A 13,685-nucleotide genomic window follows, 5' to 3' on the forward strand; every position below is an offset into this window, starting at 1 on the left:
TAGTTCAGTGGGATCACAGACGGGTGGAAAAACTGATGGTCATTGCCTGGGCATTGTGGTCGAACCGGAATGAATGCAGGAATGGTGGTGCGAAAAAGTCAAGCCAATCTTTAGTGCATGATGCGTTGGAGTATTTGTGCGCTTACCAGGCTTGTATACATGTCACGGATTTGAAGAAGCCAGCTGGGGCAGCAGTGTGGACGCCTCCCTCTCCAGATCGCTACAAAATAAATGTGGATGGGGCTGTGTTCAAAGAGCAGAAAATGGCAGGGGTGGGGATTATAATTCGAGATGATGCAGGCCAGCTGATCGGAGCCTATAGTAAAAAGATTGAAGCTCCTCTAGGTGCCATTGAGGTTGAAGCTAAGGCGGTTGAGATGGGTCTTCAATTTGCCAAAGACATGTCTATCCAGGACTTCACGCTAGAGTCTGATTCTTTGTCACTGGTTAATGCTCTCAGGGACTCTTCTCCTCCACCTTTATCTGTGGCTGCGCTGGTCTATAGTTCCATGAGTGTTGCTCATAGTTTCCGTAGTGTGAATTTTGCCCATATTGGTCGCAAGGGCAATAGACCAGCACATTTACTAGCTAGACATGCTTTAGGCATTACTGATTTTTCTGTTTGGGTTGAAGAGATTCCTTGCTTCCTTGAACAAGCTCTCAACCAGGATGTATTGGCCAATTCTATTGATTAATAAAGTTTTAGCTGTATTTCACATCAAAAAAAAAAAAAATTATAAACAAGTAGGGGTAACGAGTGGATCCAATCTGCCAATGTACTTGCTCCAAAAAATTAAAGTGATCACTGATCACACACACCAAAGACAAATAGCACATATTTTCTAAAGTTTAAAACAAAAGGGCACCACTTGCTTAGTGGGCAAAAGAGATATAGAACTCGCTGAAGCATGAGCTACCGACCATGTTTGGCTTTTAGGGACTGTATAATCAAGAAGCACAGGGAACAAGCAGAAATCGGATCAATGCACACTGCCATATTCAGAGACAATTGGCTTAATGCATAATGTTGTGCGTACTATCACACCGTGTTTTGGATTCAAAATCAAATCCATGGGCGTATTTACATGGCGGTTTGAAGCTTTGAATTTCTTGAGGTTCCTTTACGACACATGGATGTGGAGATGTCAACATCCCTAACCTAATCCACATATAGGCCACTAGAACTGTTAGGCCTAACCAGTGCACTAGAATATATATATATCTTTGGTTATTTTTTAAGGGTCCAGTTAACGTATGTTCTTAGAGCACATATTAACCATTCATTTTGGGAAAATTTTTATGAGAAATTGGAAAAGTTGTCAAAACAGTGAATTACTTTTTCGTTTTTCCATAAAAAATTTCCTAAAATAGATTACTAATATATGTCGTAAGGGCACACGTTAATAAATTCATTTCTTAAGTTACTAGTATATATATATATATAGAGGTCCATTATCTAGGTGGAGTTTTCACTATGGTCATAGTCATAAACTATCAAAATCCAACTTGTCAATAATTTTTTTTTCTTTTTTTTAGCAAAACTTGTCAATAATATTATCATACATACATATCAAAAAATTTAATTAGTTCTAGCCACTTTGTTATCAAATGAAACCCTTTGTCTTAATGTGTGTGATCTATTTTATGTTTCACTAACTATATAACTTAATTATCGCGCATCTTCTTCTTTTTTTCCCTTGAAGTAATCAAAATTTAAAAAATAAAACACGTGGTATATTACAAATCCTAGAGTATAAAACGGAATAATCTTTAATTTCATGAGATGGTCCGATGTTCATGTCTTTACTACCCAATTAGCAATTCTTGTATCTATTTTCAAATCATCTTAGGTTGGGAGACAACTACAATGCAGTGTGCACTGGACTATCCAATTAGCCCTTTGGCATTTTGTTTTCTCTGAAGTTAAGAGCTTTAACAAATTGGATGGTAATCACTATGAAAACCAAATCTTATCCACAAGGGGGTTATAATTACTTATTAGTAGGGCAGTAAATAGAATTAAATGGTCCATTTATCCTCTCAGCTACAGTGTTATTTTGGTCAGTGGAGCGTGCAAATTAAACTTCCTATAGCTTTCATCAAACTACCCAGAAATGCACTTCCACCTTTCCTAATTATTTCAAGGAAAGTGTGATCATGAAAATGATTTTCACCAACCGCAACAAGAAGCTTCAAAAAGGAGGAAAAACCAGAATCCCACACACAAGGGCATAGGGGAGAGAAAGTTGATTGGAATGGCAAAGAAACACCAAATAGTTCTTGGAATATGGGGAATCAGAAGCAGCTTCCGTTCCCTTATAGCCTTACTTGTGACTATCCTAATAATCACAGCAGTTTATCTTAGCCAAGATAGTGGAAGATTCTTTGAAAATAGAGCCAATGTTGAATTGTCACAATGCAATTTGTTTTCAGGTAAATGGGTGTTTGATAACCAAAGTTACCCTCTATACAAAGAGAAGGAATGCACCTATATGTCTGATCAATTGGCTTGTGAGAAGTTTGGAAGAAAAGACTTGAGCTATCAGAACTGGAGGTGGCAACCTCACCAATGTAACCTCCCTAGGTATATATTTTCTCACACTTGTTTACGTCTGATATAACTCTTTACAATATTACAACCATTCTATAACTTTTTATAGATTAATATTTGGAAAGTTTTATTGTTGTAATATATGACATATTCACTTCATTCTTAATTAATATTTTGCGTATAATGTTAAAATTAAAGATACATGAGCTTTAAACATTATCTATGATGAGATAAATGGTTATTGACTTTCAATCATCTTGGTATTTTACAAGCATGTATGCATATTATAACAAAGAAACATAATCTAATGTTAATTTGTCAAAATACTTGTTCAATAAAAAATTATGGGGTGGTGTAAATTTACAAATATATATACATGATGATGTTAAAGATGTCTTTGTCTATGGTTTTGAGCTTTGTGGAACTTTTTTCTATGTTAATAAGGTTCAATGCCACAGCGTTGCTGGAGAGGCTAAGGAACAAGAGGCTTATATTTGTTGGGGATTCACTGAATAGGGGCCAGTGGGTTTCGATGGTCTGTCTGGTCGATTCAGCAGTCCCTCCAACGCTTAAATCCATGCACACCAATGGCTCATTGAGCACCTTTAAGGCCACTGTGAGTAATAATATTTGCTGCAAAAAAAAAATGTTGTAGAAGTGCATTATACACCTTGTGCTGTGGATCTGGGATATCTGGGCTTGGCAATCCAACCACTCTGGGATTAGGCTTGAGTTTCATAGTTGGGCTAACAGTGAAAGCTAATTAAGAGAGATAGTATCTCATAGAGCCACTGTATATAGTGGCTTCTCAAATTATATGGGGCCCAAAGATGTATGGGACATACTGCTGCGAGAGTTGTTGCATATAACAGTTCCATCAGATAGTTTTTCCAAAGAATAGATTACCATTTTGCTTAAAAAGTGGATGATGAGGGATTCAAACTAAAAAAAAAAACAATTTTATGTTCTCTCACAATTGATGGAGACCACACACCAATATACCCCAAATATTGTGAAATGTTAGTTGGATATATCTCTTACACAAGGTATCCTACCTTTTAATTAAGACCGACCGAGCACGGTTATTGAGCTATAAGGCCCTTAGTAAAGAAAGAATAGCTATTAGTTATTATTTGAAATAACTTAAAGGTTGATTTTGCAGTTCACTACAATTGCTATAAATAATTAATATTGAAATAATTCTCTTACATTTGTGCTTTTTATAGTTGTAAATTTTACCAGAGAAGCTAATGGTTAATTAATCTAATGAAGGAATATAATGCCTCCATTGAGTTCTACTGGGCTCCATTGCTAGTGGAATCAAACTCTGATGATCCATTGAACCACCGAGTACCAAATAGAACTGTCAGAGTCAAGGCAATTGAAAAGCACGCTAGGCATTGGACTGATGCAGACATACTCGTCTTTGATTCCTACCTGTGGTGGAGAAGGCCCACAATGAAAGTTCTGTATGTACCTTATAAAGCCCAATTAATTTTTTTTCTTAATGATAACGATAATAGGAGGGTCAGAATTTGAAGCTTTGACGTCTCTGTTAGAAATACCGATAAATGAGAATTGAGTTATAAGACTTTCGGATAATTAATAACATTTGCAATTATTTGATTATTTGCACCTTTTCTATTCCAAGAAGAAAGGTCACGTATAATTTTATAGTATTGCGTAACTTATTTGTTGGAACCACTATTGACTTAGTATTGATCTAATCTTATTTTTTATGTGACAATGATTAGGTGGGGGTCATTCGAAAGCCCAGATGGGATATATAAAGAAGTTGAGATGCTTCGCGTCTATGAGATGGCTCTAAGAACATGGTCTGATTGGTTGGAATTTCATGTCAATCCAAACAAGACCCAATTGTTTTTTGTTAGCATGTCACCAACTCACGAAAGGTATCTTGACTAATTCCTTTCTCCTATAACTCATTTATAATCTGACCCTTCTCCAAGGTATTGGTCTGAGTAGTTTTGAATTTTTATCTCATTTATATGAGGTCTTAGGTTCAAATTTCTTAATCAGCGTCTTTGGGCCACCCCAAAGGAAAATTAGGTGTTTTAATAAGAATCCTAAATGTCCACGTTAACAAAAACATACATCAACATTTTACATTAAAAAAAACAACTCAGCTCTTTTAAGTAATTGAGAAAGCTGAATTCATGAGCAACGTTAGGGAAATAAAAATTTTCGCTACTTGTTTGAGTAACAAGAGCAACATCAATTTCACATGAACACGCCATTAACAACTTTTTTTATTATGTTCATTATATGTTATGTTAAATTTATCATGAATCCAAACATGGGAAGGATTTAAGCTCAAATTATGGCATATGGTCATTTTATTGTTTTATTTTCAAGGAAAAAAAATACATCACTTTTAATAATTGCTATTGATTTTTTTGCTAATTAATAATTGCTATTGATATTGCATAGAACTAGTGGAAATCTAATATGTATGTACATTCCAGTGGTGAAGATTGGGGTGATGGTGAAAATTGTTACTCAGAAACAGAGCCAGTTTTGAAAGAGGAATTTTGGGGAAGTGACACAGATCCAAAAACGATGCGTGTAGTTGAAAATGTGCTAGACGATTTGAAAACAAGGGGTGTAGATGTACAAATGCTCAACATTACACAACTCTCAGAATATAGAAAAGAAGGCCATCCATCAATCTATAGAAAGCAATGGGAACCTCTAACTGAAGAACAAATATCAGACCCAAGTAGTTATGCAGATTGTATACATTGGTGTCTCCCTGGAGTACCAGATGTGTGGAATGAGTTCTTGTATGCGTACATTGTGTATCAATGACAAATTGGAATTAAAAATAAAATTCAAGAAAAGTTTGTACTTCTTTTTCAATTTTAATTGTAAGCTTTTTATTTGGGTTCAAGCAGGGTAATGTCATCTTTTGTTGTGATAACCCAATAATTGACTTCATATACGGTGATTGCAATTTAACCACATTCCTTTTAAAAATAAGGATCATATAACTACAAAGTAAAGAGAGTGATGCCAATATTACATATTTTACTATATAGGTCTTACCAAATGATGTGTCACTAATAATGAAAAGTAATTTAAATACTCATTAATTATCTTTTTGAAGTGATGCCAAGTTTGTGGTGTCACATTCATTATTACATTAGTTTATGGTAAATTACATTTTTTCACCCTAAACTATCACATCGACTATACTTAACTCTTTGAATTATTGAAATGCACAATTAACCCTCCAAAGTTATAAATCTATTTCAATGTCCCCTCTACACTCTATTTTACTGTTACATTTGACGAAATTTAGCATTTAAAGACCAATTTATCCATCTCTCCAAAATAGAAGCCTAAGGGGTAAACTGGTTTTTCAATACTAAAATTCGTTAGAGTTAAAAACAAAACAAAAGGTAAGGGGTTAAATGTGATGTATTTTTCAAATTGGGGGTCGATAATGTGTTTTAATAGTTTAGAGGGTTAAATATAACTAAGATAATAATTTATGTTGGAAAATTATAATTGGTCCTATCAATTTATAAGTTTTTTTTTTTTGGTAATATTTTAAGGTAAGATAGATAAGATAATTCAAATATCAAGTGTTTAAGGTAATTATTAGGGGAATAGGGTTTGTGACTTGGTGGGTCTCCAAGATGTTCGTGCATGGTCGTGACAACACGGTATTTATGGACTGTCTTTGAACTTGGTGATTGCGAATCCAGTTTTGTCCACAACATGTCTTCAACTCTTCATGTAAGAACAAAAGGCAACTTGAAATTAGATTATTATTTCTAATTTTTGGTAAAAGATAAGATCCGAAAACACTTCAGCTGGCCTACTCAAGATTTGAGTGGTTATACTTTAGGAAAAATGTCAAATTACTGCAAATTAGGTGCAGAAGAAGTGCTAATTGTATGATATTTTTATAATGTTTTCACATCAAATTATAAGTGATAAATTGTTACTGGTTTTAATTTGAATCTATAATTTAAATTACTTTTTTACCCATTCGTAACAGCCAATAACAACCTATTACCTAGAATTTCTTATGAAAATATTGTAAATATAAGAGTTCCATGCATATATTATATATACAGTTCTCACGCATGTATGGCATATACAACTCTAGGAGGAAAATTCTAAGAGCACAAATAAATGGGCAGTTTCTTCTCTCGAACACCATATCAATTGATTCCAACCGTTTCTGGGACCAACAGCAACCGTACATTCATTTTCATACATATAATACTCCCTCCGTCCCACTTTGTTTGTCCTCTATTCCATTTTGGGATGTCCCAAAATATTGTCCTATTTCTAAAAATAAAAATTATTAGTTTACTAATGTTCCTATTATACCCCTAAACCTCATTAAGAATAACTCTTTTTTAAAAAGTTGATAAATTTGTTTAAGGGTAGTTTTGTAAACTTATACATTTTTATAAGATAGACAAGATAATAAATGATGTTCTCTTAAAATGTTTGACTTTTCAAACAGGACAAACAAAGTGGGACGGAGGGAGCAGTACATTACAACTGCGACATTCTAATTCAGTCAACCTGCCCCAACAAAATTAATGATCCAGCTAATTATGACCTCGCAAAACTAAACAACCCAACCCCCCTTTTTTTTTCTTTTTTCTTTTTAGAATTTATTGACGCGTGCACTTAAGGCATATATTAGTAATTCATTTTAGAAAACTTTTTATGAAAAAACGAAAAAGTAATTCACTGTTTTGACAGCTTTTTCAATTTCTCATAAAAAAAACTTTTCCAAAATTAATAATTAATGTGTACACTCGGACCCTTTTTTTTATATGGAGTATCAGTCTCTCCCACATTCTTATTATTAAAACAAAAGTTTGATTACTAATTTAGTTCTAATGTTTGTCATATGTATCAAAATAGTCCCTAATATTTTAAATGCATAAGTTTAATTCTTAACTTTTTAGTATTGTGAAAAAATAGTATTTTCACTTTAAGTGATGAATGAAAAAATTGGTGTGATTACTGATTGAAAGTAAAATTAAAATATTAACTTTAAATGTTTTATTTTAAACATTAGCAGGTGGAAATCCACGTTTGAGCCCAAATGGCATAAAAAAAAATACTAAAATGTTTATCCATGTTAGCATTTCAAGAGTTATTTTAACCTAATATTAAAATGTTAAAAACTAAAGTAACACATTTATACCACCACGCAATTTTGGTGCGGTGACCACTTTACAAGTATAAGTGCTTGAGGGGTGTGGGAGACAAGAATCAAATTTCAAATTTCTAGAAGAAAGTTTCATACACATATACACTTAGATTAGGTTATAATAGAATTTCTATCTTGTATAAAATAAAAAATATAAAAAAAGTAACACATTTAAAACTTTAGCATGTATTATTGGCATGTACTATAGAGACTCTGGATTAAATATTAGTTGTCTATTAGCAAATTTAAAACTTTATGACCATTTTTACATGTATCGCCAAAATAATAATCTCCCATTTATAATAACTTTAGCATTTTCCTTCAAACAATTAGAGGACATGATTGGCACATTTATAAGTGCATTTAGTACCCCAAAGCACCGAATGGTCCGAATCATTGTCTTAAGTCTTAGGCAAAAAAATGTATCGCCAAAGTCTTAGGCACATTTATAACTTTATGTTTGGATTGCACTGATGTGGGTCCTGTGCACTATTTATGGACCTACAAGTAAAAATTTTAACAAATTTTTCTTTAAAATTAGATCACACATTACTATTCACACATTTAAAAATAAATTATTTTTTTACAATATTTTCAATTTTTAATTTTCAGTAAGAAACGATATCTAAACAGACCCTAGCGTGAGTTTGGATAGCAACGCGTTTGCATTGCATCTAATGTCTGTGTTTTTTGGCTAGATCTCGTGCACTATTCACAAGACCCTTAGATGCAAAAAAAAATATAAATCTAACTTTAAAATTGGGTCTCACAGTACTATTTACACTTTAAAAATTATTTTTTAAAAATTATTTTGTCACGTTATTTTCTGTAAAAAATTTCAGTTTTCAGCGAAAAGTTTTGCTACACCTGTAAAGCTGAAATCTCGGACCAAAACCAAATATCAAACCTACTTCGTGTTCTTTCCAATGTTGTAGTCAAAATCTTTTACCAGACAGACACGCACACACACAGAAGATAACCTGGGATTTGCTTCATCCGATATTGTATTATACCATGATGCTGCGATGGAATAGAAAGAAAACCCATTTCCCTCTCATAGCAATTCTCTCTTTAGTCTTCATAGTTTTCACAATCCTCTACAATGAACGTAGCATAAGGCAAATCCAAGAAAACCCAGATCACGTTCATCATCACCAAGAAGCTCCAGTCACTTTTGTTAAAGCAAATCGTATAAACCCAGCTCAAGGTATAGTCCATATTATCTTCTTCTTCTTCTTCTTCACCACAATATTTAATGGCAATACACAATCTGGGTCCACTTGAAGTCAATACCTTTACTTGGTTTCAAGTCAAATTCATTACTGTATATTCGAGTTAATTTCTTTACTGGGTGCCGTGGATTTGAAATTTTTGTTTGTTTGGTTTCAGAGGTTTTGGATAGATTCAGTAAGTGCAACTCCACCAGAGACTATAGTGGTCGGAAAATCGCTTGGGTTGACCGTAATGACGGTCAACGCCGGAGAGTGGCATCGGAGAGATGCGACGTGGCTTCGGGCAAATGGGTGTTTGATAATACCTCGTATCCACTGTACAAAGAGTCGGAGTGTCCGTACATGTCGGACCAATTGGCGTGTCACAGGCATGGGAGGCCTGATTTGGGGTACCAGTATTGGAGGTGGCAACCCCACGGATGCAATTTGAAGAGGTACTTCTTCTTCTTCTTTTTCTTGTTGGTTTCAATACAGTTCTATCAGCGTTGAATTTTTCTTTTTAAATATAAGCATGGAATTTAAGGAGGCATTTCTGAATTTACAACTTGGTTTCTTTTTTGTGCTATTGAATTTGGACTAAATTTGAATTTTGTGATATATGTAAAGTATAAATTTAGAATGTAATCAGGATTTTATTATGGAACTTGTGACTAAATTAAGGTACAAGTTAAGTTCACTATAAATGCCGCCTTACTTCTTCTCAAAAAATAAATAAATAAATGCTGCCTTACTAATGTGCTGAAAAAGAAATGGTACATTTAATTGGGATTTTGGAGTTCTTTTAATTTGGGAGTCTTGGATTTGAAAGTTGAGGGCCTTTTTTTGGTTAATAGAATCAAGCATGGAATTTGAGGCTAATTTCTGAATTTACACCTCGGTCTCCTTTTTGTGCTAGTGAATTTGGAGTGCATTTGAATTTTGTGATATGGATTAAACTTGTTGGTTGGAAATCATGAGACTTTAAGTCACAATTTCAGTTGCTTTGGGGGTTGCGACACTACTCTTGTGATACATGCAAAGTATAAATTTAGAGTGAAATCAAGATTTTTGAATTTCATAGAATTGGAACTTGTGATTAAATTAAACACAAGTTCACATTAAATTCTTCCTTACTAAAATACTGCAAAAAATGGTATGTAGTTTATTGGGATTTTGAGGTTCTTTATAATTGGAAGTAAATTGATTTTTTCTTTTTTTTTGGTGGGCTTGTTTTGTAGATGGAATGTGATTGAAATGTGGGAGAAGTTGAGAGGGAAAAGGCTAATGTTTGTAGGGGATTCATTAAACCGAGGGCAATGGATATCAATGGTGTGCTTGTTACAGTCAGTGATTCCAGCCAATAAGAGATCTATGTCACCAAATGCGCCTCTTACCATTTTCAGATCAGAGGTAAGCAAGATTCCCCCCTCTAGAAAAGCAAAATTGTTTTTGCTTATGACTGAGGAGAAGATCGTGACTTTTGAAAGATATTGAGAATTTCATGTTGTTTCTCATTGTTATATCTTTGTGTGATTTGCAGGAATATAATGCAACTGTGGAATTTCTCTGGGCTCCATTACTTGTTGAATCTAATTCTGATGACCCAGTGAATCACAGATTGGATGAACGGATAATCCGTCCTGATTCAGTTCTGAAGCATGCATCAAAGTGGGAGCATGCTGATATATTAGTTTTCAACACGTACTTGTGGTGGCGACAAGGTCCAGTTAAGCTATTGTAAGTATAGTAAAACCAACTAAGCATTTAACTAGAAAAATGAGTTATATAGAAAAAATTATTAATTGGTATCCTCAAACCTTTTTTTTTGTGTGTGTGTAGATGGAGTGCTGGAAAAAATGGGATTTGTGAAGAATTAGATGGACTTGGAGCTATGGAATTGGCCATGGGAGCATGGGCGGACTGGGTTGCTTCTAAAGTGGATCCCCTCAAGAAGCAAGTCTTTTTTGTTACCATGTCCCCAACGCATCTCTGGTGAGCGCCAAAACCATTTTTTCCCATCCATCTCCAATATTAATTTGCAATTCCTTTCAGTTTTAAGCAAAACTCATGCATATTCCAAGGCTACTTTTGGATTGTTTCTTCCCTCGAATATTATGACTGCATTTTTCATTCAAAAAAAAAATAGGAGCATCTAGCATGTTTCCTGGGTTTGTATTTAAAGCTGTATATAGAATCGTTGATGCTCAGAATGGTTCATAAAATGATACTTGAAGTCTGATCTAAGAAATTTATATTTGATTGAAAATAAATTACAGTCATAGTTGGCCATGGGTCCAATATAATAGGCTTAGATCATTGTGTCAATATGAACATTTTCTTGTCATCTATTCTTAGAACTCTTTTAAAATTAATGCTTGCTGTTTATATAAATTGTCTCGACCTTCTGTTAATCCTGTGTTTGTAGCCAGTTTATTAAACAAGGCACTTGTATCTTGTTAATTGGAAACTAGACCATAATCCAACCTTTAAATTATTAAGGGTCCAGAAAGTTCAAATAGAAATGGATTTCTCATATTTTGGATCACTATTCAATAATCAATGGCTTACATTTTGATCTGGCCACAGGATAAATAGGAAGAAAAAAGGTCTAGATAATAGTTGGGGCAAATTTATGACAATTAATGGCCTAAATAGTCTATCCTAATATTTTATAATGGAGCATTCTAAACTGTCTACTTAATTTCATGTGTAAGGACTAAGGACATTGTCATATTTTCAATATCCTACTTCAAAGCTTCATATCCCCACTACCGCCGTTGGGTGGTAGGCTCTTATAGCATCTTCTCATCATTTTCATAAAACTTGTGTTATAATTCAGGAATCGAGAGTGGAAACACGGAAGTGAAGGCAATTGCTATGATGAGAAAACCCCTATAGATTTTGAGGGCTACTGGGGAAGTGGTTCTGACTTGCCTACAATGCGCTTGGTAGAGAAGGTACTTAGCAGGTTAGGTTCAAAGGTTTCTGTTCTTAATATTACTCAACTCTCAGAGTATCGCAAAGATGGCCACCCTTCAATTTACCGCAAGTTTTGGGAGACACTGAAACCTGAACAATTGTCAAACCCTCCAAGTTACTCTGATTGCATACACTGGTGTTTGCCAGGTGTACCTGATGTATGGAATGAGTTGCTATTCCATTCTTTGTAAAAATAAATGTAAACTAGAAAGGTCTTTTTAGTTGTTTCCTGTAGCAAATTAGCAATTGAAAAGGGAATTTTGAGTTTTGTTTCCATTCACAAGGAGAATGATTGCTTGTAACAATTGATATTCTATTGATTTATGCAGTTAGAAATGAGGATTTCATTGCTATTATCACTAGTGAGAAGTGAATATGAAATTGACTCATTTGAATGCAAATTCATTGGGTATGTTACCACTTAACTATGGTGAATTGCATGTTTTCATTTGGAGGCAATTTGCTTAATTTATTATTAAAAATGTTTTGAAGCTTCTAAAAATTTTTGGTATTGAGTTTTGACTTGTCCAAAAGTGAACTTAAAATGGATAAGGATTCTTTAAGAAAGAGAACGGAGAACTGCATACATTCAATTGTGATCCAATAGCCTTAAGGGCAACAGGAATTCATGTTGCACTTCAAATCATATTCAATTATTTATTAAAAAGTTGATTAACACCTATAATTTTGTACGTTCATCTTCTTGTCTGTTTACTATAACAATAGACAACCATTTTCACAACATTTTGCACAAGATGGCAAATTGTTATTGATCTTTATATAAGCCCATCATTTACACTACTTTATTGTCTATTATGTTGTTGAAAATTTATAATCTCAACAATTGTAAATAGAAAATTGTGAATTAGCTGTCTGTATATTTATTGATCATTTATCGAAAGTTTGTTCTAGGTCTCCTAGACAACAAAAGTGGTAAAGCTTCAATGAAAATAGGAAGATGATTTTGGGCCTGGTAGCAAAGTTGTGATTTGGAGCTGGAGTAGTCTCATTTTCATCCATTCGGAGCATGATTTTAAACTAGGCCTGGCCTGTGCTCTGGGATGGACTGACATTAGTTAGACCCTAATCAAAATTGAACCCAAGGGCAGGGTCAACCATACATGTTTCCCTACAAATAAAAATAATGTACCAATAAAAGTATTACACCATGAAAATCTTTTCTTTTCTTTTTTTTCCTTTGAAGAAGGAAATAAGAAAAAGATGTGGAGATCAGGTTCCAATTAACTCGTACACTTAATTTATTCGCATTAGTAGCAGGCACGTTTTAATACATATAAAATCTTCAGTTAGTTTAAATTATGATTCATATAAAATTTTATAAATAAAACAATAGTTTAATCAACCAATCATTTGCTTTAAAATATCTATACTAGCAATATTTTCCTACATAAATAATATAAAAATAAAATTTCTCCTGGTAGATCAATTTTGGAGTGGGCCAAGTTATAACTTTTTTTTTTCTTTAATTAACTGCTATTCTAATTTGTAAGGACTGAATTTGGATTAGACCCAATAAAGGATTGGGTTTTAGCCCAACAAGTCCAAACAATGAATTTGTAGAGCGTGGATGAAAGAACTAAATTTACTCCAGAAGAAAGACAATAAAAGTTGCTGATTTAAGATCATTAAACATAAATAAGATAAGAAAATCTGTCATCGGCCTGGCCTGAGGAGTTTATATTATAATGTCTTGTTGATGAACAAAGTTATAAGAGTT

General features: G+C 33.7%; 2 protein-coding genes across 2 annotated transcripts; both read left to right on the forward strand.

The window, feature by feature from the left end:
- Window positions 1-2,139: 2,139 nt before the first annotated feature.
- LOC126692466 (protein trichome birefringence-like 34) lies at window positions 2,140-5,431 on the forward strand. Its single transcript, XM_050388075.1, has 5 exons — window positions 2,140-2,584; window positions 2,996-3,167; window positions 3,824-4,020; window positions 4,306-4,464; window positions 5,038-5,431. The coding sequence occupies exons 1-5, from the start codon at window positions 2,256-2,258 to the stop codon at window positions 5,378-5,380; spliced, it is 1,200 nt and encodes a 399-aa protein (XP_050244032.1). The 5' UTR covers window positions 2,140-2,255; the 3' UTR covers window positions 5,381-5,431.
- Window positions 5,432-8,607: 3,176 nt separating this feature from the next.
- Window positions 8,608-12,303, forward strand: LOC126692467 (protein trichome birefringence-like 35). Its single transcript, XM_050388076.1, has 6 exons — window positions 8,608-8,964; window positions 9,147-9,423; window positions 10,207-10,378; window positions 10,509-10,705; window positions 10,808-10,960; window positions 11,808-12,303. Exons 1-6 carry the CDS (start codon window positions 8,772-8,774, stop codon window positions 12,136-12,138), a joined length of 1,323 nt encoding a protein of 440 aa, XP_050244033.1. The 5' UTR covers window positions 8,608-8,771; the 3' UTR covers window positions 12,139-12,303.
- The last annotated feature ends 1,382 nt before the right edge of the window (window positions 12,304-13,685 follow it).

This window comes from Quercus robur, chromosome 7 (assembly GCF_932294415.1).
Source record: "Quercus robur chromosome 7, dhQueRobu3.1, whole genome shotgun sequence".
Classification (NCBI taxonomy): domain Eukaryota; kingdom Viridiplantae; phylum Streptophyta; class Magnoliopsida; order Fagales; family Fagaceae; genus Quercus; species Quercus robur.

Bases quoted from the DNA above. Each gene is read 5' to 3' on its own strand.
- LOC126692467 (XM_050388076.1), top strand. From the start codon at position 8,772: ATGATGCTGCGATGGAATAGAAAGAAAACCCATTTCCCTCTCATAGCA. The intron at 8,965-9,146 runs GTATAGTCCATA...GTTTGGTTTCAG, and splicing joins TCGTATAAACCCAGCTCAAG to AGGTTTTGGATAGATTCAGT. The intron at 10,379-10,508 runs GTAAGCAAGATT...TGTGATTTGCAG, and splicing joins TTACCATTTTCAGATCAGAG to GAATATAATGCAACTGTGGA.
- LOC126692466 (XM_050388075.1), top strand. From the start codon at position 2,256: ATGGCAAAGAAACACCAAATAGTTCTTGGAATATGGGGAATCAGAAGC. The intron at 3,168-3,823 runs GTGAGTAATAAT...AATCTAATGAAG, and splicing joins TGAGCACCTTTAAGGCCACT to GAATATAATGCCTCCATTGA. The intron at 4,465-5,037 runs GTATCTTGACTA...TGTACATTCCAG, and splicing joins ATGTCACCAACTCACGAAAG to TGGTGAAGATTGGGGTGATG.